At 40.1% G+C, this 23,719-nt stretch overlaps 3 protein-coding genes across 4 annotated transcripts; all 3 read right to left on the bottom strand.

Moving 5' to 3' along the window:
- Positions 1-302: 302 nt before the first annotated feature.
- Positions 303-2,634, bottom strand: lrrc23 (leucine rich repeat containing 23). Of its 2 annotated transcripts, XM_023956635.1 has the most exons (8): positions 2,295-2,634; positions 2,021-2,130; positions 1,818-1,938; positions 1,465-1,606; positions 1,153-1,283; positions 860-996; positions 571-775; positions 303-477 (listed from the first exon to the last, which is right to left on the bottom strand). In XM_023956635.1, the coding sequence occupies exons 1-8, from the start codon at positions 2,367-2,369 to the stop codon at positions 445-447; spliced, it is 954 nt and encodes a 317-aa protein (XP_023812403.1). In that variant the 5' UTR covers positions 2,370-2,634; the 3' UTR covers positions 303-444. The 2 variants fall into 2 exon arrangements, with proteins under 2 accessions (XP_023812403.1, XP_023812404.1); XM_023956636.1 differs by lacking the exon at positions 2,021-2,130 and having other exon boundaries at positions 2,295-2,633.
- A 350-nt stretch (positions 2,635-2,984) lies between these two features.
- On the bottom strand, positions 2,985-14,072 carry LOC101158854 (RNA-binding protein 10). The gene is made up of 23 exons (XM_011477160.3): positions 13,947-14,072; positions 13,458-13,521; positions 12,839-13,376; positions 12,603-12,761; positions 12,440-12,509; positions 11,033-11,106; positions 10,192-10,278; positions 10,047-10,107; positions 9,806-9,964; positions 9,169-9,329; positions 7,082-7,179; positions 6,904-6,991; positions 6,604-6,775; positions 6,398-6,501; positions 6,248-6,329; positions 5,063-5,154; positions 4,804-4,983; positions 4,425-4,616; positions 4,263-4,319; positions 3,928-4,119; positions 3,703-3,750; positions 3,566-3,609; positions 2,985-3,473 (listed from the first exon to the last, which is right to left on the bottom strand). The coding sequence occupies exons 2-23, from the start codon at positions 13,472-13,474 to the stop codon at positions 3,383-3,385; spliced, it is 2,766 nt and encodes a 921-aa protein (XP_011475462.2). The 5' UTR covers positions 13,475-13,521; positions 13,947-14,072; the 3' UTR covers positions 2,985-3,382.
- A 493-nt stretch (positions 14,073-14,565) lies between these two features.
- LOC101158607 (transforming protein RhoA-like) lies at positions 14,566-22,971 on the bottom strand. The gene is made up of 5 exons (XM_023956640.1): positions 22,864-22,971; positions 21,153-21,310; positions 16,636-16,756; positions 16,421-16,551; positions 14,566-16,341 (listed from the first exon to the last, which is right to left on the bottom strand). The coding sequence occupies exons 2-5, from the start codon at positions 21,306-21,308 to the stop codon at positions 16,168-16,170; spliced, it is 582 nt and encodes a 193-aa protein (XP_023812408.1). The 5' UTR covers positions 21,309-21,310; positions 22,864-22,971; the 3' UTR covers positions 14,566-16,167.
- Between the last annotated feature and the right edge of the window lie 748 nt (positions 22,972-23,719).

Here is a 23,719-nt window from a genome sequence, read left to right as displayed (position 1 = left end):
AAAACTGCAACAAATTAAACATATATATTATAATATAGCTGACATCCATTAAACAGTTAATTAGAACATGCAGGTTATGCATTAATAATGTTTCACATACGTTTTTTTTATGTTACTGTCCCTTTAAGGTCGCAGGTGGACGTCAGCCAACTAGGAAGTGCGGTCAGATTTTGCCCTCTCATTCTTACTCAGGGAAAAATGTATGACAATGCATGGATTATAAACCAGCCCCACCTTTAATCCTGCAACTACATGTTGTGTATGTGATTGTTCTTGTTAAGACAAAAAAAAAAAAAAAACACTTCACAAGGCAATTTTTTTATTGTAACAATTTGGAAAGAAAGCTTTTCTAAAATCAAACTTGATGTGCAATCACGATCATCATCTCTTGAAAGACCTGCTTTTTATGCCCAGCACTTCCTCTCACAAAGATCTTATGAAATCTTATGGCTCAGGTACTTCCTCTTCCTCGAGTTCCTGAAAAGATAGAAATGTCCTTTTTTTAAAAAAAAAAAAAAAAAAGGCCAGAATATGTGATCTGATCACACCACAAAAATATTAAGCATTTACTCTGATTCTCATCTGATTGTCACCCCTCTCCGCAGGTGTCACAGGCTCCTTGTCGAGTCTTTTCAGCTGCGGTAAAAGTGTCAACACATTGGGGCGATAGTCTGCTGTTGCCACCAGCGGGTTCTCAGAAAGAACCAATGCTTGCAGGCTTTTTGCCACAAGGCCAATGCTTTGCAAAGCTTTTTCCTCTGCAATTAAATTGCCTCTAAAAGATGGAAACAAACAGAAAATATGAACTCTTAGAATTTTTGTAGGTACCACAATGGGTCTCTCACCTTCTTACACATACCTGACATTTAGATACTGAAGACACTTCATGTTGGGACTGAGGCCTTCTAGAGTTTCTAATTTATTATCTCGAATATGAAGGATGGCGAGAGACTCTAACTTGTCTAGACCTTCAAGATGCTTGATCCCATTATCAGCCTATGAAAAAGGGGAAAAAAAGGTAATAGCAATTCTAATCAATATTTTGATATATTGTTGTAAGGAATAGTGGTACGGTATTGGAAGAGCATAATTTTAGTGATAAGAACTTTCACAGATATTAGTCATTTTAATAAAATAACAGCTTTTATGTACCAGATATAATCGTTGCAGATTTGGAAGGTTGAGGCCATCAGTGGTTTCCAAATGGTTTCCTCTCAGCTCCAGAGTAAGCAGATTTCCAAAGCAGCTAGTTTGAAAACAATGCAGCGACTGAATTTTGTTTCCTGAAAAAGAGGTCACTGTGTCACTTAAAATCTATACTAGGCTTTAAATGTTTAATATTTCCAAAAATGTGAGATAGAAAGTATTTTACATCGTAAATATAATTTTAAAATATATATATATATATATATAATTTTAAAAATTAGATTATTTTAAATTTTGGAATACAGATTAATCAATAACCTGTAAGATTGAGGCTCTCCAGGGCGGGCCCAACCAGGCCATCGGCATCATTTAACTGATTTGCTGCCATATTTAGCCTTTGCAGATAGATCAGCTCAGCAAACGGTTGTCCTCGGAAGCTCGCCACATCATTTTTGTCAACCTGCAGTTTGTCGATCATTAAGAATGTACAGACAACCCATTATAACTATTGGTGCTGTTTGAAGGACCATTTTAAAACCAGAGGCTCACCACTAAATCCTTTTACCTCTCAATCATAGAGGAAATTAGAAACAATTCAGCAATTAATGTCATTTCAAATGAATGAATCTGCCACAGAAATGATCAAGACAAATCTAAATAAAGTAGGCTACCTTCAGCCACAGGAGCTGCTTTAGGGAGGCCAGAGGAGAAAGATCAGTAAGGCTGTTGTTGGATAAATCCAATAAACGTATGTGAATGTAGCCGCTGATCGCAGCTAGATCATTTAATTTCCTGTGAAGTAGGTAGTAAAGAAAAATCCATTAGAAGCTGATTGGGTTAGTCAGTCCAGTTAAAATGTGTTTTGTCTGCTTACATGTTATTGAGGTTTAATTTAATAAAAGCATGTCCAAGTCTGTCTACTGTCCTGCACAATAATGAAAGTCCCTCTTTTATTATGTCTTTGGTCAATGTGTGTGCTTGAGCCTTTAAAAAAACAAAACAAAAAAGCTTTATTTTAATGAACAGAAGTTTTGAAATTCATTTCAGTAGCTGTCAATGCATTACTGTAGTTTACGAATGAACTTTTTTTTCCTCAGTTTCTGTAAAAATCAATGTGTGTTTTTTTTTTTTAACGGATTTTTGTGTACCTTATCGCCTTCTCCTTTCGCATTAGTTGTTTCCTCCTCATCTTCCAAGTCCGACAGTAGAATTTCTTCCTCCATAGCGGGATTGAACCGACTTTAAGCTAGCCAACAGGCTTCCAGCATTCGGTACGACGATAAGCAATAGTGCAGTTTTACGCGGAAATGAGTGGAAACACGAGCAATTCAAAGGCTCTATTTTCCGATAATATTTAACAAGGATTATGGTTAATTTGGGTATGGATGGTACGAGCTACACCGAACATACCAAATTCTAATAGCGTTACCATGGAAACTCCACAGCAACAACTAACCCCAACTTCGGGTAGGGCCAAACTTAATGACAAAAATTGTGAAATACTAGTAAACAAAAGTAGACGTTGGTCAAAATGTAACATTTTTTTTAATCTATTTTACACTTGCAGTATTTAATTTTTTGTAAGTGAAATTAAAAAGTTAGTTTAGCAACTGCGACTACCAAAAATATGAAATAAAAAAAGTATGTTCATATGTAACCAAAAAAAGAAAACATTGTTTGTAGAAAGCGACTTTTGCAGATACTCAACTTCTGCAAAAGAACGTTTTTTTTTCTGCACAACCAATTAAGTAAGTGATCATATTAAAAAAAAAAAAAAAAAAAAACAACAACACAGACACACAAAAGTGTTTCCGTAAAAACTTCTGAAATATACACAGTTTATGCTGGGACCCATCATTTATTAAATGACAGCATATTCTTAAAAAACAAATAAAACTATATGGTACAGTGACTGAAAATTCTCATTTCATGACATTTAGACCTGTGTAGAACTTTCCTTTTTCTGAAAGTAAGTGATTCTGAATTCACATGTTTAATTCACACAAACTGAAGCAAGAGGAAATCCTAAATCACACAAAAAACAAGCAAAAAGGTGCAATTTGTGCAATATCTTGACATGTACTGCTACAGGATCAGTCCAAAGAGGTGCTATGTTCTTCAGACTCTAGTATCGTCAGACCAAAATATATTTTTCTCTGTCTATGTAATGGGGAAGAGTGAAGTGTTTTGCAGGTGAGCTTGTCCTTTCTGGATCAGGAAATTTACATGTGAGAGGTCACTCTATTTCTGTATTATGCAGTAGAAGACTTCTTTTCACTCCTCCTTGCAACATTCGTGCTCCAAGACTAATGCCGGTGATGCCTTCACTATACAGACAAGGAAAGGATATAAAAAATTAGGCAACACACCTTAAAAAAGTTACATTATTTGTATTAAGTATTGAGCATCACTGACTTACAGAGGGTTAAACTTTCGCTTCCTAGAATCTGGAGGTTCAAGTCTCTGCAATGTCAAAACACAAGTAGAAACTGCATAAAACCACTCAATATTGAATGCATGTATTGTTGTACAATCCATGCACATGAACTGACCAACCTCTCTGCTTACAGCATCCAATTGTTTTTTTCTCTGCTCCAAATTTTGCTGTAAACAAAGATACAGACGCAGGACAAAATGTTCAAACGTGAAAATAAAGATTTTGGTCAATTTCTTTTTCTCATTTAGTACACGAAGACACGTGTAACAGACCAACGCTTTTTGTTGACTGTCTAAAATCTTTTGTTTCACATCTTTATTGGCATTAAAATGGAATAAACGTACCTTATGCAGTTCTGAGAGCTGCTGATGCCTTATGAGCGCCTCTTTGCTTGGAAACTGCCTCCTACATAGCAGACAGGCAAGTTTAACCCAGTCTGTCATTTTTCCCTCCTTATCTTCTTTATCTCCTTCTTCTTCGCTGTCAGTTTCTGCGCTGTAGGCTGGGACCAGGCCGTGCTGTTGAGGAGGCGATTGCTACACAAAGAGTCAAAATCAAGACTTTACGATGATGATGAAGTGCAAAGCAAATACATTGAATCTCTTAACTGTAAAAAACAAAATGACGTTATAAAAAGTATGATTAAACACTAGCAAATATTCTACATCATTGCTCTTACTTCTGTGCTTTGTCGCAGTTGGTCCAGAAAACTTTGAGGCCTTTCTGACAGTGCCCCCTGTAGGACAAAAAAGAAAATGTAAATAACCATCCAGTCTTAAGTCCAAATGCATTGTGACAGACATATCCCCTTAAGCCAAGTGTGTACGTTGGCCTCGTGCACCTTTTTCTCTAGTACAGCGTATCCTGCATCTGCACTTGCAGACTCCCTCTGATCATCCAAGCGACTGTGGCCTGGAGCCCGAGTGTATCCAGGTGGGAGAGAAGTGGACCCAACGGCAGACGAAGAACCAGATCGCATGTTCTCCTTTTGTCTATTGAGGCTTTTGGCCCAGCGTTCCATATCTTTTGCAATCTAAAAATGCAGACCACAAATACGTCAAAATCTTCTAAGATGTGTACGTCAGTTTGTATGTGATCTTATTGACGATATCATAAATAGATCGTTAAAAAGTAAAGGGAAGATAGAATATAAAAAGGAGTAAAATCTCCGAGCTAGTTCCATTTCTCCACAGTTGTGACTGGTCTTGAATGTACAGTACCTGTTGAGCAGTTTTGCTCTTTGGCTTTTCTTTCTTTTCCTTGCTTCCAGAGGTGGAAGACTGTGACTCTGCAGAAGCTGCATTCTCATTTTCAGTGTTTGACTGGTTAGCAGCAAGAACGTAGGTGTGTTTCTCCCCATCCCAGTACATGTACTGCTGAGAGTGGGGGTTGTAGTAGTACTGTCAAGAGAGGAGAGGCGTGCAGTAATGAATGAATGGAAAGGAATGGACATGCAAAATCAGCTACGGCCCAGTCTACCTGAGAATTTGGGTCATAGTAGAGTCCTGTGAATGGGTCATAATAGAAGCCAGAGCTGTCGTCATAATGATATGTAGACACATCTGGCACAGCTGGAATGATAGGCAACATCATGATTAGATAGAAATCCTAAGTCATCAATTGATAAAATAATTTTTTGAAAAAAATCATTTATTTTAAAAGCACTTCAATTGTTTGTTTATTCCTAATCATTACAAAGCTCCGGTGGCCGAAAGGGCTCAGACTACATACAACAGAAGCAACGCAACGGTATTACCTGAAGCACAACAAAATTACCGGCAACACAACGACATAAACCGCAGCAACAACATAGACTGCAGAACAATGGAAACAGAGGATATGAGGACTTTTTTTTTTTCCTACCCGCGGAAAAAAAATAATTCAGTTTCAAACTAATCGGTTCGAATGAGTTTTAGGGCCACCAAAAAAAAAAAAAAAAAGTACAATTACGAGATTTGAAAACAAAAAATTACGAGAAAAAAACTTGTAATTTTACAAGATTAAAGTGGAGGTGAGCATACACAGCAGCAGGTGGACGCCGCGCAGCACGCAGCAGAGCAGACCGAATGAACCCAACTGAACAGGTAAGCTGTTCATTGATAATGTTCCAAATGTTTGGAAGCTCATGTGCTTGATTTACGATTTATTAATGTTTTATTAATTGATGGGTGGTTTGCAGGGTCTCTACAGCCCATTGAAGGCGTCTGTGTCCCTGCAGATGTTCACCTGAATCCTTTCTTCCTCCACCAAAGACAAGATCTTTACGTTTGTGTGACGATTCTGTCTGAGGAAGAGGAGCACTTTTTTTGGGGGCATTTTCAACGTTCTAATGCTAATATAACAGACTATTTTCATTCATCTTTGTTGCTTTATGTTGAAACGGGACATTTCATCTGGAGGAGGGGGCATCTGTAACACTGTTTACTTCCGCATTGGTGTTGGGATGACAGGTTCATGACGTAATGAGACAGATGAACTTCAGGTTATTTGAATGAAAAGGAGAATATTTTCTCTTTTTCCGGTTTATGCTGTTGCTGCGGTTAATGTTGTTGTGTTGCGGGTAATGCCGTTGCGTTGTTTCTTTTGTGTGTAGTGTGAGCCCTGTCGGCCACCGTACAAAGCAGTTCAACTACCCAGAAGAACACTTGATGCATGAAGTCTTACGGTATTGCTTGAGTTCATGCTCTGTGCCCGGGGTGGCGGGTTGACTAGGAGTGGCTGGCTGCGGTTTTCCCACGATCTCAACCTGAAAAGAAGCAGGGTTCTTGTAAACAGGCCATTGGATATCGGCAGAAAGTATGAAAATCAAAGCACCTGTGTGATCAGCGCGGTGGCAGCTGGGGTGGACACGGTCGGTTTGTAAGGAAGAGTGTGCTGCGCAGCTGCTGGCCCAGATTTCACTGCCGCAGAGATGACAGCTTGAGGTGAACAGGAACACACATTTTAATACCAACGCAAAACTTCTAAAAACTCTGAATATGTTCACATTTAACCCGGGACTAGTCCTCAGGTGTACGCACCAGTCAACGGTGGTACGGTACTTGACAGGCTGGCAGCTCTTGCGTCTGCCTGGGACTTAAAAGTCGTGCCATCGAGTCCGGCGTACTCTTTCGCATCATGACTGTATGTTATTGCTGCCCCCTGCTGATATACAGCTGCATCTACATTTCCACCCAGTCCTTGTTGAATATTCTGGAAAATAATTCAATTCAAAACTACCGTATTTATCTAACAGGAAATGTGAGGAACAAACTAATAATAAGAGAAAAATGTTAGTTTACATGCATTTACTCTCCATTTTAGGAATCAGCAGCAGTTACCTGTGAGACAGCCCACTGTGCCGCAGCTATGGCCGTGCTGGCCACTGTCGCAGCGCTCACTCTGCTACCATCCGCCACAAACACATCACTAGTGTGAACAACAGACACAAAGACAAAATAAGGGATTTGGTGAAACGTGAAGTGTTCTGACTGCAGACAAATTTGGCTGGTGTCTTACCGTTTGGAACCTTTGGCAAACTCCACTACAATAGTCTTTCCTTCAATAGACAGAGGGGGTTGGAGCGCCTGCAGAATCTGAAGCAGCTGAGATGCTTCCTATTGCCAGAACACAGATCTTTGGGTTAATTATGAGTACATTCAGGAAAAACAAGGGAAACAAATATTTTTTTCTGTCACTCCATTCAAAAACTCTATTTTTATAGATGTTTTATTTTTTCACATGGATCGAAACAAATTCAAGGTTTTTTCTCTTTGTAATTTTGATGCTTATAACTTGCAGGTCTACCCTTGAACACTGTGAAAAAATTGAATGTTGAAAACTTATAGGCTGTGTCCAAATTCCCACCCTAAATCTTAACTACTAAAAAACTATATAATGCGGGGCTATCTAGTGCCCTGGATTTTAAAAGACATTTGGACACCATGCTCACTACTATTTTTTTTTAACAGTAAATATGACCATCGATTTCAGAAAGCAGAAATCTCATTGATATGAGCGTTTCGGACGACTGTGTTCTGAAGATAAAAAGGTTTATATTTTATTTAAAAATTACATTTGAATACATTTACTTTGCAAAATATGTTCAAATGCAATGCATTGGGGTCTATATTCGCCAATCTAGTGAGCATCAATGCACACTGGTTTTTCGCAGAGACTTCTGGGAAATTTCTAGGGCACTCAATTTTGAAATTCGGACAGCACAACAAAATGGCGACTGCACTATCTAGTCAGTAGGGAAGGAATTTGGTCAGAGCCGTAGTGTCCCACTAAATCATTGATTTTAACTGAAAACACCTGCAATGGTTTCCTCTGGTAATGGTAGATGCTTGTGGATCTATGAGGCCATGAAATCATGAATAAGAAGGCTGACTAGTCAAATGTCCAGAAGAAAGTGACTGACAGGTCAGTGCTGTATTCAATACTATCAACAGAAAACTGCGAGAAAGTCGACAGTGTGGCAGAAATAGGGAGAACTGCAGCTTTGAGAAGATTGTCAAGCAAAATTCCTTCCAGAATTTGTTGGAGCATCATAAGGAATGAACTAATGCAGGATACGCTGCAATATGGAGCTGTAACTTCCCCTGACATAGATAGCAAATGTCGCATTTCCCTCACGTTAAATCCCTCCTGAACCAAAATTACCATCAGAAATGAACAAATTAACATCATGGACAAAGGAGGAAAAGAACTGGACTGTTGCTTAATGGTTCCATTTCTTTTCAAATAAAAGTACATTTCTTCATTTCATTTAGAAATTGAGGTTCCAGAGTCTGGAGGAAGAGGGCAGAGGCTCAGAGTCCACATTGTTAGAAGTCCAGTGTGAAGTTCCCACAGTCATCGATGCTTTGTTGTCTGCTGGTTTTGGTCCACTGGCTTTCCTGAAGTCAATCCAGACATCTTCCTGGAAACTCTGAAGCCCTGCATGCTGCCTTCTGACAAACTCTATAGAACTGCTTTATTTACAAGCAGGACTTTGGACCAGTCCACACTGTCAAAGGTACCAAACGCTGCTTTAATGACCATAAATGGTCTTACTGTGCTTGATTTGCCAGCTAACTCGCCTGACCCGAGCTCTCTAGAAAATCCATTGGGTGTTGTCAGGAAAAAGATGAGACACCAGACCCAGCAATGCAGAAGACCTGACGGTAGCTGTCAAAGCAACCATTACATTTATCCAGGCTAATGCCCTCCGTGTCCCAGCGCACGAGGCAGAAATTCATGCAACAGGAAGACTGATCAAGTTCAGAGAAAGCAGAATGGTTTTCAGAAACCTAACATTTGGCTTGAAAACCTTTTTCTTTTTAAATAGTCAGATGTGATTTTCTAATTTCTTAAATGTTTGGTTTTCCTCATCTATAAGCCAAAATCACCAAAATTACAAAAACACCTATGCTTTAAATATATAGTACATATTTTATGAAAGATATTCCTATTTTTTTACTTAAACAATTTGAGTTGTATCTAAATAATCTAATTTTGTTTTAGAAATATATCTATCTCTTTACGACAAAGACAATTTATACTTTGTGAATTCCTATTATTAAAATTGGTCTGGTAGTGTGTGCGTACGTTTGGATTCTTACCACTATGGTGGAAAGCTGCAGAAAGGCAAAGCCCCTGTTGAGGTGTGTGTGCTTGTCCTTTATTAGGCGAATGTTGGAAGGAGTGAGAGTGGCAAAGGGGGCCAAAGCAGCCAGAATGCTTTCCAGTGAGGTATGCGGTCCAAGATTTCTAAGTATGAGTGCTGTTGGAAAACATATTTAGAAATTAACAAATACATAGACGGAAAAATTCTATTGACTTCTATTCATTGCATGATGTTTTCCATTGTTCAAGGCTTCAAGCATTAAAAAGGTATATTTTATACATAAAAACTCAAAAATATGCCATGGTATCATTAGAATAGGACTAGCCGGTACTTAGTGGTTCACCGTGGAATGGCAACATATCTTGATATGAATTTTAAACCAAAACTATGGGATAAGACTTATGATTTCAGATCTCAGATGCCAAATTCTTAGCTAAAACGTGCAAAACAAGCTGGATGTCGCTGAACAGCAGTTTTGCAACTTCCTTGTTTTGTTTTATTCATTTTTCCAGAATTTATAGTGGAATACCACCACAAAAAAGTACTACGTACTCGCTATAAATACATGTAAAATCATATTTAAGGTCTAGCAAGGCGATTCAGTCATTATTAGGGGGACAAAAGAGCCTTACTGTCATTGGCAACATCGGTTTGCTGTATCGCCTGCCCTGGGGTCACACTAACACCAGATGAGTGATAAGGAACTGGGAGGGGCAATAACCCTTGCCCCCCCTCCTTTTGAAGGCCAGCAGGCAGATCCCTCTGCATCTGTGGCAGCTTCAACTCAGCCTCTGCAAAAAGACCACCGCTTCTGTGTTAGCAATACAAAAGAAACATATTTTGGGTATTTATAGTCACCCCACTCCTTCTTACCCGATTTAGGTACACTGCATTTGAAGCACTTCTCCCTCCTTTTGAAGTTTTGCACACCACACTGTGAAGACAGTTACTGTTAGGAGATTTTGACCTGGAATAGAACTTCACATATAGACCAGACTGGATCCTTTAGGTGATGCACCTTGTTGCAGAGCCAGTCCTCATTGGCACGCGGTTTGGGGTTGCTGTAGTGCATCGACACTTTGTGTCCCAGAATCGACAGCGTTCCCTGAAGGAACAAGAGGGAGAGGGAAAAAAAAGAAAGAACAAAGAATAACTATCAGAGATAACTGGATCACAAAAGTCACAGGAGAGATGAGAGAAAAGGACAAAGACAGAGAGAGAGAGAGAACAGCTGGAGATGGAAAGAAAGATAACACCAGAGAATTGAAACCTTCAGCTTTAGGAAAATTCGGACGGACTGAGATGGTGTGTGTGTGTTGTTGTTTTAGTGGGCGTCCATTTTTTGTTCATTTGCATCAACCCTCCCCCCTTAAGGGGAAACCATCAAAGTTTTCCACACATCCCAAGCAAATGTCGGTTCCTTTCATCCCCTCAAAGAAACAATGGGTTTGTTTTAAAGGGCCAAAAGAAAATGTCATCAACAAAAAAAGTTAAGCATGGTGTAATTTCTGATGAAACACAGAGGTTGTGACACACTTTCCCAGAAGTGGGGCTGTAAACTTGGGACACAGATTGAGACAAATCCATTGGGAAGATTGATCCTTCTCGTAAAAGAGCAGGTCATACTGGAGATTGATGATCAAATGTGTGTCTACCAGGGTTCACTGAGGCTTTACACCTCCACCTTGGACAAACTGACTGCAGCATGAAGTCTGTTTGCTGTATATTTGCAGGAAAAAAAAAAAAAGATCTTACCTACCTCAAGCACAAATATGTTTTGTGCTGTACGTCCCATTACCCTATGCATCCCAACTGAGTGAATCTATATGTGTATTTGTGTCTGTGTAGGGGAGAGTGACCTGATTGGTCTCCATCCAGCTGGTGGCCTCCTGTATGAGATTAAACTCGACGAAGGCGAATCCTCGGCTCTGACCTGGACACCACCCAGCGCCATGGCAACCGAACAACAACAACATAACAACAACGCAGTGTTGGGGTTAGTGCTTCATGTACAGAGGAGAGAGAGGCCCTGTATCAGCACTAGAAGAACTTCATTGCATCTCCTTTCCTTCTTCAGCTAGCCGGCATGGGTGAGAGGATGCAATGTCAACGTCTCAACAGAGTCAAGGAAAGCGGAAGAGAGGAAGAACCCTACGGGCCCTTCCGTTTGAGCTCTTGAATTGAATAACGAAGCACCCAAGCACAAACGTATGCACAGCCACACACACATACAAAAAAAAAGCATACAACCATTGATAGGATTGTAGTTTGGGAACTGAACTTTTGTCATTGTAAATAAGAAAATATCCACTCCATTAGCTTCGTTTGGTGAATAGAAATACACAATGTAACCAGAGATTTTTAGCTCTCAACAATCTGTATGCTCTGCACTTAACACTTGAAGATCTAACCAAAATTACAGATTTAAAGTAAAAAACGTAATACAAGACAGAGAAGGGCAGCATAATGTTGAGATGTTTAAGGGTGAAAATACACATCTGGCAGAAAACAAGGCGTTTGACAAACTGATCGCAAAGAGAAGACCCGTGAAAAAATGACCTTGCTAAAGATGACGCACAGAAAACACAAATCTTTTTTGTTTTTTCCTAAAGGACACAAAGATGCTTCTATAGCTAAGCAACCGCTGATGCCTGTAAGCCCTGTCACTTTTAAAAACCCTTTTTCTGAAAATGTCCATTCAATTTAAACACTAGTGTGTTTCAACACAACCCCCTGCTCCAGATCAATGAAGCAGATTCACAAGAGTAAAGAAACTTTATAAAAGAAAGAATAGAGGGTAGAATTACTTGGTACCTTAGCTAAGAATAAACTGTTATAAGTATTAAAAATCAATGGTGACAATATAGGGAATAAAACTACAAGTGAACAAACGTGTTGCAGTAACAGCAAAAGTGAAATTTGATAAGAATTGAATTCACAGACAACTGATATAACTGATACAAAGACTCGCCGTTAAACATCTTCAACTTTAAAGTGTCCTTTTTGTAACTATAACTCCACATTTTAAGCTAAATGTTAAATATTTGTGGTTGTTATAAGTTTAGTTACTCAAAGTCAAGCATCATGAAAAACAGTCCCACAAACAGGAAGGAAATGGACGTTTAAACATCTCTTAAAGACAAAACAAAGCCCTTTTAAAGATCACAGAAATGGCTAAAGCTCCTAGTGGATGAGACCAATAAGAGAGCAGACGAGGTGAGGTACGACTAAGGCAAAACCTAAAAACATAGTGGACAGGATCTCACCTGAAGATTTGTTTCTCATTAGGCGCACCTCTCTTGGCTGGACCCCTTGTTCCAAAAGTTGAGCTCGAATCTGTAATTAGAGAAATAAAAAATGAATATTTTGTTTCAACTACATCCCGGCAAGGTCCATAAATCATCCCATTAGTGGTCTGTCTGAACATACTTCACTGGCAGTGGCAGTGGGTGGCAGCATTCGAAGCATGATGATGTTGCTTGGCCTCTGGTTCTGGTCCAAATCTACACGGTAGTCCTGATCCCTTGGATCAAACTCTTCAATGTCTGGGCCAGAGTTTCCTTGCTCTTCTATCCTCACGGGGAACGTCTGTATAAACCAAGCAGAAATTAACAACTAATGAAGTTTTCTTTTTTCTTCTGAGAAATGTGTAGGAAGTCACTCACTCTCCTCTTTGCTCCTCCACTTGAGAACCTGTCCTCTTCTCTCTGTCTACCCATTCCAAACTCCACCGATTCAGAGTGGGGAGCAGCATGATGCCAGCCCCCCTCCCGAAGTCCTAAATGTGAGGCACCGCTGTGAGGAAAACCTCTTCCACATCTTCCCCGACCTCTTTCCTGCAGACCAATTTGGAAGTGGTCAAACTCCTGCCTTGATCCGTCAACCTCTCTTTGCAGAATGGGCTCTGGAAACTCAGAGTGTGGCTGGGAGCAAGGGGACCACAGGAGACCTTTCCCCTCATGGCTCGGCTCCCCTCTGCCACCCCTTCTGTGGTGAAAGCCCGGTCGACTTTGGGGGAAACCCGGAGAGATGTCACGGACGCTTAGTGGCTGCTCGCCGCTGCTGTAGAAACTCTCTCCATCCATTCCAATGTCATGTTCTGCTTCCTCCTCCTCTTGTCCACAATCACGGTAGTCCACGTCCTGGAAGTTGTGATCATTGGGAAAGTTGCCATAACGACCGATGCGATCGCCTCTCCCACCTCTGCAGAGCATACAAAACAGATAAAAGCCCAGTGTAAGAAGAAAACACAGAGGGAAGGGTAAACATTTTAGGTTTACTCACCTCCGCTCATATTCCATGCTGACCAAGATTCTCTGCTCCAACTATTTTGTCTTTTGTCTCTGCACTTTTGGATGGGAAAGTTAGGAGAAAATTATCAAGTTAAAGAAGAGGACCCAAATATTCTTTCAAGTTCAACCACGCATTAAATATGACGTATAAGGAAACGTCAGTGAGAGTTCAACTACAGAGGCAGACTTCTTCAACTTTCAAACAAGAGATTAAAGTCAAAACAATAAACTGTACAACAAACCAAAAGTAGAAAAGAGCAGCAACGATAAAGAACTAATGAACCTAACTTAAGTAAAGCACGTGCACATCAAATATCAACATCCAACAATGACGTGTAGCGGTCATATCAGTTAGCAGCCAAGCTAACTCTTAGCTGCATGGTTGGCTAGCCACAACGCTGCACACAGCTGTCAGCCTTTAATCTAGCAAGCGAGGAAATGTTTTGTTTTTTCTAAAGCAAGGAAAAACACATACAAATACCTCATAAGCAAACTAGCAACACGTCTTTACATGGTAAGCTAAAATCCAGGCAAGAGGGGCGTTTTATTTGCAGTTAACCAAAGTGTAAAATGGCCACACCAAAACATGTCAGAAGGGGCGGGACCAAACTCCAGCCTTAGTCCTGATTGGTGCATGGAAAGCGGAAATATGACTCTAAACGATGATTGGACGAAACGAAGAGGTCACCTACCGGAGTCTTGAATTTTATTACTTTATTCACAAATCCTAACAAGGTGACAGTAAAAGCTCGCGATTCTTATATTTTCTTCAATTATTAATGTAAAATATGGGAATATGAACAATTAAATTATTACTTAGACACATTTCTGATTGAAAACCTTTAAAAAAACACTGGCATGAGAATTTTTAAAGGACTGCAGTTTTCATAAAAAAGCACAAGATAATTCAATGTTACAATTTTATAAATTTGTTATTTTCTTTTTTACCAACCTGTAAAGTGAAAATTTTAAGAAAACAGACTGCAATGGAAACTAACATTTTTTTCTGCATACAATTGCTCCCCATCAGATTAGTCTGTTATTTATGACCCCCCACCTAAAAAAAAAAGGCGACACAAAAACCGTTTTTCTGACAAGGGTTGTAGGAAGTAACGTAATTTAATGCTGAGTGAATGTGGAACATGATGTATGCAATCATTTTTGAGTATAGAACACATAAAAACACAAAACATTAATACAATTAAAGCCCCTGATGCCAGTTTCATTGAAGGAAAAATTATATCGATCTCTTTATGTCACTGCCCCCCACACACACAAAAGAAAGCTCTAACGACCACCTATATACCGTGATCAAACAAGGACAATACAATGATTAGTTTATATTTGAACTGGCACAAGATTGTAACAGCAGGACTAGCTAAAATAATAAAATATGATAGCAAAGAAATGAACCAAAATAGAAAAGTCAAGACATCATGAATCCTTAGAGCTTATACAAAGGTAACTGAACTCTTGTCATTTATAAGGCATTTGTATTTTAAACCTGCTCCAGTAATCCTAATTTGTGGGTCTACAAAGTATTAAAACCCAGTTAATTGAAAATTGAGAACATACACCATCATTCTGGATTTAAAAACAAAAAGACTATAATTTACAGGGGGGGGGGGGGGGGTACAGGTCAGGATAAGAAGCCAACCTAAAATACAAAGTTAACATCGAATTACAAGGTTCTGTCTGACATACAGCAAGTACATAATGGACAGAAATGACATCTACTGAAGATCTACATGAAAGAATACTTGATTGCATCATATATGTCCTAAAGAATTAACATAAATGAACGTAATATATGCACAATAATAAGGTCCCTAAAACATATTGAATCTGATTGTGCCTCAGGCTATAGTACATCTTCTAGTAAAATGAAGGTTTCTCTGTCACGCTTAAGTAACTGCAAATTCCATTACCCTCCAGAGCCAGGAAATGTGGCCATTGGGGGGGCAACTTTGGCATGGAGACAAAAGGTTACGTCCTTTTCAGGAGTACAGTACATGACACATTTGATAATACAAACAACCCCACAGATATACACACATTCAGGGCTGCATACACACTCTAAATACAGCTCAGTTGGTCAGTATGGGAAAAACAAAAATCATACAATGTAGTAGTTAGCCATGCCCCTGCATAGTGCCTGAGTCCTAAACAAAAGAGTCTAAAGGACAAGGACAGGAAAAGAGCTTTCAGAAGTTCATGGAAAACACATGAAAATGAAACAAAATAACTTATCAGAGGGATGATTTCTTGATTTTTAACTAACTTTTCTTGACCCCTGCTTTCAAGGCACTAAATGTAGGCATTGCTGTGTAAGAACCCACTTAAACATAACTCAAACCTGTGACATCTTTGACTTTTTTTATTTCTTTCTCATGCTTTCATTGTCTTTGGGACAATTAAAAAAAAAGCATTTTATTTTCTGTCTCTACTCCCTCATGTCAGAAAAATGAACCTCACCTCATTAAACACTCTTCTAAAATCAGATCTCTTTTTGATAATTGTCAGGCGAATAGCATAGAGCTTACTCCTTATAACCAAGAAGCAAAATGCAGAAGCTTGTGGACTCATTTCCAATTTGATTTGATTCAAAGACTATACACACACTCCCAGCTTCCCACCTCAAAAATCAATAGAAGCAGCCTGCTTCATCTGTGCTTAACAACAGCTCCCTCTTTACCAGGAGCCTATAACAGGATGCAGGCAGCCTTCTTTCTGTTTCGCTTAGCCTGCAGGGCTGCTCGTGTTGCCATCTCAAAAACTTCCCTCACCCCATCTTTGGTTTTGGCGGAACACTCCTGGTAGCCGTAGGCACTGATGCGGTTTGCCATTTCTCTTCCATCTTCAAATTTAACCGGCTCCTGGAGGGCAGATGAAGAGGAAGTTAGAGGCTTAACTGTTTTGCTAACAAGTGCATTTTAGGGAATATGTGAAATAAACCTGTTTCATTTTGGCGAGCTCTCGTCGGGCGTGCTCATCGTGGCGCAGATCTTTTTTGTTGCCCACCAGGATGATGGGAACATTGGGACAAAAATGTTTCACTTCAGGAGTCCACTTTTCGGGAATATTCTCTGCAGCGAGTAGAAGAGGAGAAGCCATGATAAACAACAGATTTCCAATGTGCAACTCAATGACAATTTAAGTGTTGCTCTTACCTAAACTGTCAGGACTGTCCACAGAGAAACACATTAGGATAACGTCAGTGTCTGGGTAGGACAGAGGCCTCAGTCGGTCATAGTCTTCTTGACCTGCTGTATCCCAAAGTGCCAGTTCAACCTAAGAAGATATATAAAAAAAAATTAGAAAATGACGGCCTTTTAAGAGTGACTTTTATTCTTCTTCTTTCTCTTTCGGCTTTTCCCATCAGGGGTCGCCACAGCGAATCATCCTTTTCCACCTCACTCTATCATGAACATCTTCTACCCTAACATTAGCCAACTTCATGTCCTCTGTCAAGACATCCATGTATCTCCTCTTTGGCCGTCCTCTTGCCCTCCTGCCAGGCAGCTCCATCTCCAACATCCTTCTACCAATATATCCACTATCCCTCCTCTGAACATGTCCAAACCATCTCAGTCTGGCTTCTCTGACTTTGTCGCTAACACAGGCAACATGAGCCGTCCCTCTGATGTACTCGTTCCTTATCCTGTCTAACCTGGTCACTCCTAAGGAGAACCTCAACATCTTCATCTCCGCTACCTCCATCTCAGCCTCTTGTCTCTGTCTCACTGCTACCGTCTCTAACCCATAGAGCAGAGCTGGTCTCACCACTGTCTTGTACACCTTTCCTTTGAGTCTTGCTGGCACTCTTCTGTCACACAACACTCCTGACACTTTCCTCCACCCGCTCCAACCTGCCTGCACTCGCCTCTTCACCTCTTTTCCACACTCCCCATCACACTGAACTGTTGACCCCAAGTACTTAAACTCCTGCACCTTCTTCACCTCAGCCCCCTGTAACCTAACGCTTCTACCTTGATCCCTCTCGTTCAGACACATGTATTCTGTCTTACTACGACTGACCTTCATGCCTCTTCTTTCCAGAGCAAACCTCCACCTCTCTAGCTGTTCCTCCACCTGCTCTCTACTCTCACTGCAAATTACAATGTCATCCGCAAACATCATTGTCCAGGGAGATTCCTGTCTTACCTCATCTGTCAGCCTGTCCATCAGCATAGCAAACAAAAAAGGACTCAAAGCTGATCCTTGGTGTAGTCCCACCTCCACCTTGAACTCCTCTGTCTGACCAACAGCACATCTCACCACCGTCATACTTCTCTCATACATGTCCTGAACTACTCTGACATACTTCTCTGCCACTCCAGACGACCTCATACAGTACCACAGCTCCTCCCTCGGCACCCTGTCATACGCCTTCTCTAAATCTACGAACACACAATGCAGCTCCTTCTGACCTTCTCTGTACTTTTCCATCAACATTCTCAAAGCAAAAATGGCATCAGTGGTGCTCTTACGGGGCATGAAACCATACTGCTGCTCACAAATCTCCACCTCTTTCCTAAGCCTGGCTTCCACTACTCTTTCCCACAGCTTCATTGTGTGGCTCATCAACTTTATTCCTCTATAGTTGCTGCAGTTCTGCATGTCACCCTTGTTCTTAAAGATCGGAACCAGAACGCTTCTCCTCCATTCCTCAGGCATCTTCTCACTCTCTAGAATCCTATTGAAAAAACTCGTTAGAAATTCCACTGCTGTCTCTCCTAAGCACTTCCATACCTCCACAGGTACGTCATCAGGACCAACGGCCTTTCCGCTCTTCATCCTTTTCAGAGCCTCCTAACCTCATCCTTTCCAATCTCTGCTACTTCCTGCTCCACAACAACCACATCTTCCTCCCTTCTTTCCCTGTCATTTTCCTCGTTCATCAGCTCCTCAAAATACTCCTTCCATCTTTTCTGTACACTCTCCTGGGTTGTTAGCACCTTTCCGTCTCTGTCCTTAATCACCCTTATCTGTTGCACGTCCTTCCCATCTCTGTCTCTCTGTCTGGCTAGCCTGTACAAGTCCTTCTCTCCTTCCTTTGTGTCTAACCTGTCATATAGCTCATCGTAAGCTTTCTGTTTGGCCTTTGCCACCTCTCTCTTCACTCTACGCTGCGCTTCCTTGTACTCCTGTCTACCTTCCTCAGTCCTTTCTACATCCCACTTCCTTTTAGCCAACCTCTTCCTCTGGACGCATTCCTGTACTTCCTCATTCCACCACCAAGTCTCTTTACCGTCTTTCCTCTTTCCAGATGACACACCTAGCACCTTCCTACCTGTTTCCCTGATAATCTCTGCTGTAGTTTCCCAGTCCTCTGGAAGCTCATCCTGACCACCCAGGACCTGCCTCAACTTCTGCCTAAATTCCTCACAAGTTTCTTCATTCTGTAGCTTCCACCACTTGGTCTTCTTTTCTGTTTTCCCTCTCTTCTTCTTCCTGACCTCCAGAGTCATCTTACACACCACCATGCGGTGCTGTCTGGCTACACTCTCTCCTACCACCACTTTGCAGTCATTAACCTCTCTCAAATGACCTCGTCTACATAGGATGTAGTCCACCTGAGTACTCCTACCTCCACTTCTGTATGTCACTCTATGTTCCTCTCTCTTCTGGAAGTAAGTGTTGACTACAGCCATTTCCATCCTCTTCGCAAAGTCCACCACCATCTGTCCCTCCAGATTCCTTTCCTTCACACCAAACCTGCCCATCACCTCCCCATCACCTCTGTTGCCCTCACCAACATGCCCATTAAAGTCTGCTCCAATAACAACTCTCTCTCCTCTGGGGATACCCTCTATGACCTCATCCAACTCACTCCAGAATCTCTCCTTCACTTCTAACTCACAGCCAACCTGTGGCGCATACCCACTGACTACATTCACCATCACCCCTTCAATTTCTAACTTTAGGCTCATCATCCTGTCTGAGACTCTTTTCACCTCTAGAACACTGTTTACAAACTCCCCCTTCAGAATCACACCTACCCCGTTTCTCTTCCTATCAACACCATGATAGAACAGTTTGTTTCCTCCTCCAATACTACGTGCCTTGCTGCCCTTCCACCTTGTCTCCTGCACACACAGTACATCTACCTTCCTTCTCTCCATCATGTCTGCCAGCTCTCTGCCTTTCCCTGTCATTGTGCCAACGTTAAGAGTCCCTATTCTCAAACCTATGTTCCTGCCTTTTCCCTTCTCTCTCTGGCCACGGACCCTTCTGCCTCCCCTCTTTCTTCGACCAACAGTAGTCAAATTTCCACCGACACCCTGTAGGTTAACAGCATCGGTGGCGGTCGTTGTTAACCCGGGCCTCGACCGATCCGGTATGTCAAAAGTGTTGTGGATGATTCGCATGGTTATTTTGGCAATTTTTACGCCGGATGCCCTTCCTGACGCAACCCTCTCTATTTATCCGGGCTTGGGACCGGCACAGAGGCAACTGGCTTGCAACCCCTGTGGCTAGATTTGTGACTTTTATTTTACTTTTACTTTTATGTGACTTTTATTACTTCATCACTTTAAAAAAAGGCAAATCAGAAAAACATGTTGTGGATTTTATTTATAATCATTAAAAAAGGTTTAACATACCTTCTGATTACAGTTTTCAATATGTATTATGCACATTAAACTTTATGATTTGTTTAAATGAAGCTTTACACACACGTATTCTAATCTTCTGCTGCACAGCAGTATCTAGTTGGTGTGCAGCAGACGATACTCAAGTTGGGAATTGATTTTACATGTATAAATAGATTTTAAAAAAGAACCAACCTTTTATGTTTAAGTTAAATAGTACAAGGAGAAACAGGACAATGGTGCTCCAAAGTCATAATGATAAAAAATATCGTGTTTGACTTGACTTTCTTGCTTTTTTAATCCGAGTAAATAAGCTCCAGATTAGGCCTGCACAATAAATCGCAAATGTATCGTTATCGGGATGTCAAGCTTTGCAATATGCATATCCCAAAAGTCGGCGAAAATTGCAATAAATGGTTACCTTAAATTTGCCAAAACAATCTTATGGCAGCTTGAAGTATTTAGCGAATCAAATAAATCCATTTATCCATTTGACCAGTCGGATGGACCCCTTTATATCATTAACCAGTCGGATGGACGCCTTTTATGCTAGATGCTCGTCTCCTATGTAGACAAGGGTCATTTGACTCTTATTTAAATTAAACAGTTGCAGTGAAATGGAAAAGATGTTTTTGATTGTTTTGCTATTTGGTCGTTTATCGTTAGTTATATATTGTCACCGCTATATTGATCAGTAATATGGGAAATTGCAAGTTTTCCTCATACCGAGCAGCCCTACTGCAGATGGAGGATCTTATTCGACAAAGGATATGTTTTATTTTTGAAAAGGAATATTTATGTGCTTCTGTCAAAAGTGAAAGAAGTTAAAATGGGTATTTATTTAAAAAAAATATATAACACTGTTATATATCAGTTGTTTAAATTATTTAAAGGCTTTATTTCATAAATAAATTGATTAAGGGCCACAAAAAGATTATTTTTTCCTAATGGTAAAGGGGTTTGTGGTGCATTTTGTTGAGTTTTGGTCAGTAAACAATTGGACCACTAGGCTCTTTTACTGTTAAAGGTTGCAGACTAAACAGAAACACAACTGATTGTTGTTGTTGTTATTATTATTATTTGGTATCTCTCACCTGTCTTCCATCCACCTCGATGTCTGCGACATAGTTCTCGAACACAGTGGGCACGTAGACTTCTGGAAATTGATCCTTGCTGAAAACAATGAGCAAACAAGTCTTCCCACAAGCACCATCCCCGACGATCACCAACTTCTTCCTGATTGCAGACATCCCTGGAAAAAGACAACATAACCTCAAGTCTCCAGACAGTCAGGTTTACTTTCAGATGATGCTGCCCATATTATTATTATGGCAACAGCCTTTGCTGCCTGAATTTCATTGTAGCCTTTAACACATCATTAATCTACGACGGAGTATTAGGGCCACCAAAAAAAAAAATTTAGAGCCACCAAAAAAAAAAAAGTAAAATTACGAGATTTTATCTCGTAAATTTAGGAGATAAAAACTCGTAAATTTAGGAGAAAAAAACTCGTAATTTTAGGAGATTACAGTGGAAGTTAGCATGCAGAGCAGCAGGTGAACGCCGTGCAGCCGCAGAGAAGACCGAGTAAACTTTGTTGAACAGGTGAGCTGAATGTTTATTGATAACGTTACAAATGTCTGGAAGGTCATTTGTTTGATTTACGATTCATTAAAGTTTTATTTATTGATGGTTGGTTTGCAGGATCTCTGCAGCCCGATGAAGCCGTCGTCGGTGTCCCTGCAGCTGTTCGCTTGAATCCTTTCTTCCTCCACCAAAGACAAGACTCTACGTCTGTGTGACGCTTCCGTCACACAAAAGGAGGAGCACTTTTTTTGGCATTTTCAACGTTCCAAAGCTAATATAAAACACTATTTTCATTCCTCTTTATTGTTTTATGCTGAAACGGGACATTTCATCTGCAGGAGGGGGCGTTTGTAACACTGTTTACTTCCGCATTGGTGTTGGGATGACAGGTTCATGACGTAATGAGACAAATGAACTTCAGGATATGTGAATGAAAAGGAGAATAAAGGCTGCAGCGATCATCTGCACCCAAACGTGTCTCTGAGCTCCTTATTTTACATATTAAACTCCGCTTTACTGACACTGAACCCCGGAAAGACTGCTACACGGAAAATAATCTGATTTTGAGTCGCCAAAAGGTTCAGAATCTCTTTGTTTTAAACCTATAATAATCCGGAAATGAAGCTTCACAAAAGGCTCCACATACTTCATCTTCAAGCTAGGTTCCGATAAACGGACAACTTCGGTGTTTTTTCCTTAATCTACGACTTTTTTCTCGTAAATTTATGAGATTTTAAGTCGTAAATTTATGAGATAAAAAGTCGTAAATTTACGAGTTTTTATCTCCTAAATTTACGAGATAAAATCTCGTAATTTTTTTTTTTTTTTTTTTTGATGGCTCTAATTTTTTTTTTTGGTGGCCCTAATACTCCGTCGTATTAATCCAACATAAGTTAAAACATGGAGACTACTATGCCGGGTTTTGGTCCGAGGCATTGATTGACATATGTCGGAGGTGAAACCCGTACAGCCTCATTTTCCCGTGTTTCGTTCCCACTCCTTGTGGGAGGCTGTACACTGCAGCTCGGGCCTGTCAAACCGGTAGGGGGGGTGTTGGCTAGCACAAAAGCTAACAGTTTCCATGTTTCACAACAGTGCCAAACAATGTATTTCTTTTTAAAATCATATACGCAGCATTCATCCCACAATCGTCAAGACTTTTTAGACAAACAAAGACCGACCGCTAGGTTTATAAGTTCTTAGTTTGCATTAAATTACCCGTTTCTCTGTCCGCCTTTCTCTCTTCCTGACCGACAGGACAATCTCCGCCCACCACGTTCACGCATGTGCAATCTCCTTCGTTTGTCAACACGCAGCGGCCAATGACTACGTAGAGGCACGTAGACAGCACGTGCCCACCATTTAAAAATGAAATGTTCGCGCGGAATAGAAGTTTTAAAACTAAATCAAGTTTAGCTAAACATTCTGTATGTGCATGCACATGCCCGAAAGAACTTTGGTCAGCTTGAGGATAACTTTATTTGTGAGCTCCAAGTTCTTGTTTGGTTCCACCTGCTGTAGTTTTTTTTTTAACGTTTATTTAAATTGGGAAAAGGCTAATACTACCGATCATAAATGCTGTTTTAATAATCAAATAGTTTCATTTAAACTGTTAAATCAAATTTATTCAGTTAACATAAAATAATTAAAATAAATACATGTTTTTTTTGTTGTTGTTTTTTTTTTGCTAAGAAGACACATTTTCATTTATTTGATAACTTTGCACACTAAGACATTTTGGTCTGTTTTGGAAGAATTTCTAATCACAAAATTGAATATAGATATCCAAATTAATATTTTTGATGTCATGTTATACTTTGAATTCCAGATTGAATAACATCTTTTTTTGTTCATATTAAATTACACAGTCACAAGTCTAAATGGTCCAATTCACAACCTTGGTTTAACTCATTCCATCTGGATTTCATCTGGGCAATCACATGAAAAAACAATGTAAAATTTTAAGGCTTTAAGAACATTTTATCTTTTAAAGGATCTTAAAAAATAGTTTTTCCATTTTATATTTAATAAAGTAAACCAAAGCTGTGGAGTGTAAATGCAGATTGTTGATCTG

The sequence above is a fragment of the Oryzias latipes genome, chromosome 7 (assembly GCF_002234675.1).
Source record: "Oryzias latipes chromosome 7, ASM223467v1".
Taxonomy (NCBI): Eukaryota; Metazoa; Chordata; class Actinopteri; order Beloniformes; family Adrianichthyidae; genus Oryzias; species Oryzias latipes.
The sequence above is the reverse complement of the archived record's forward strand: the minus strand, read 5'-3'. Positions and strand labels throughout refer to the sequence as shown.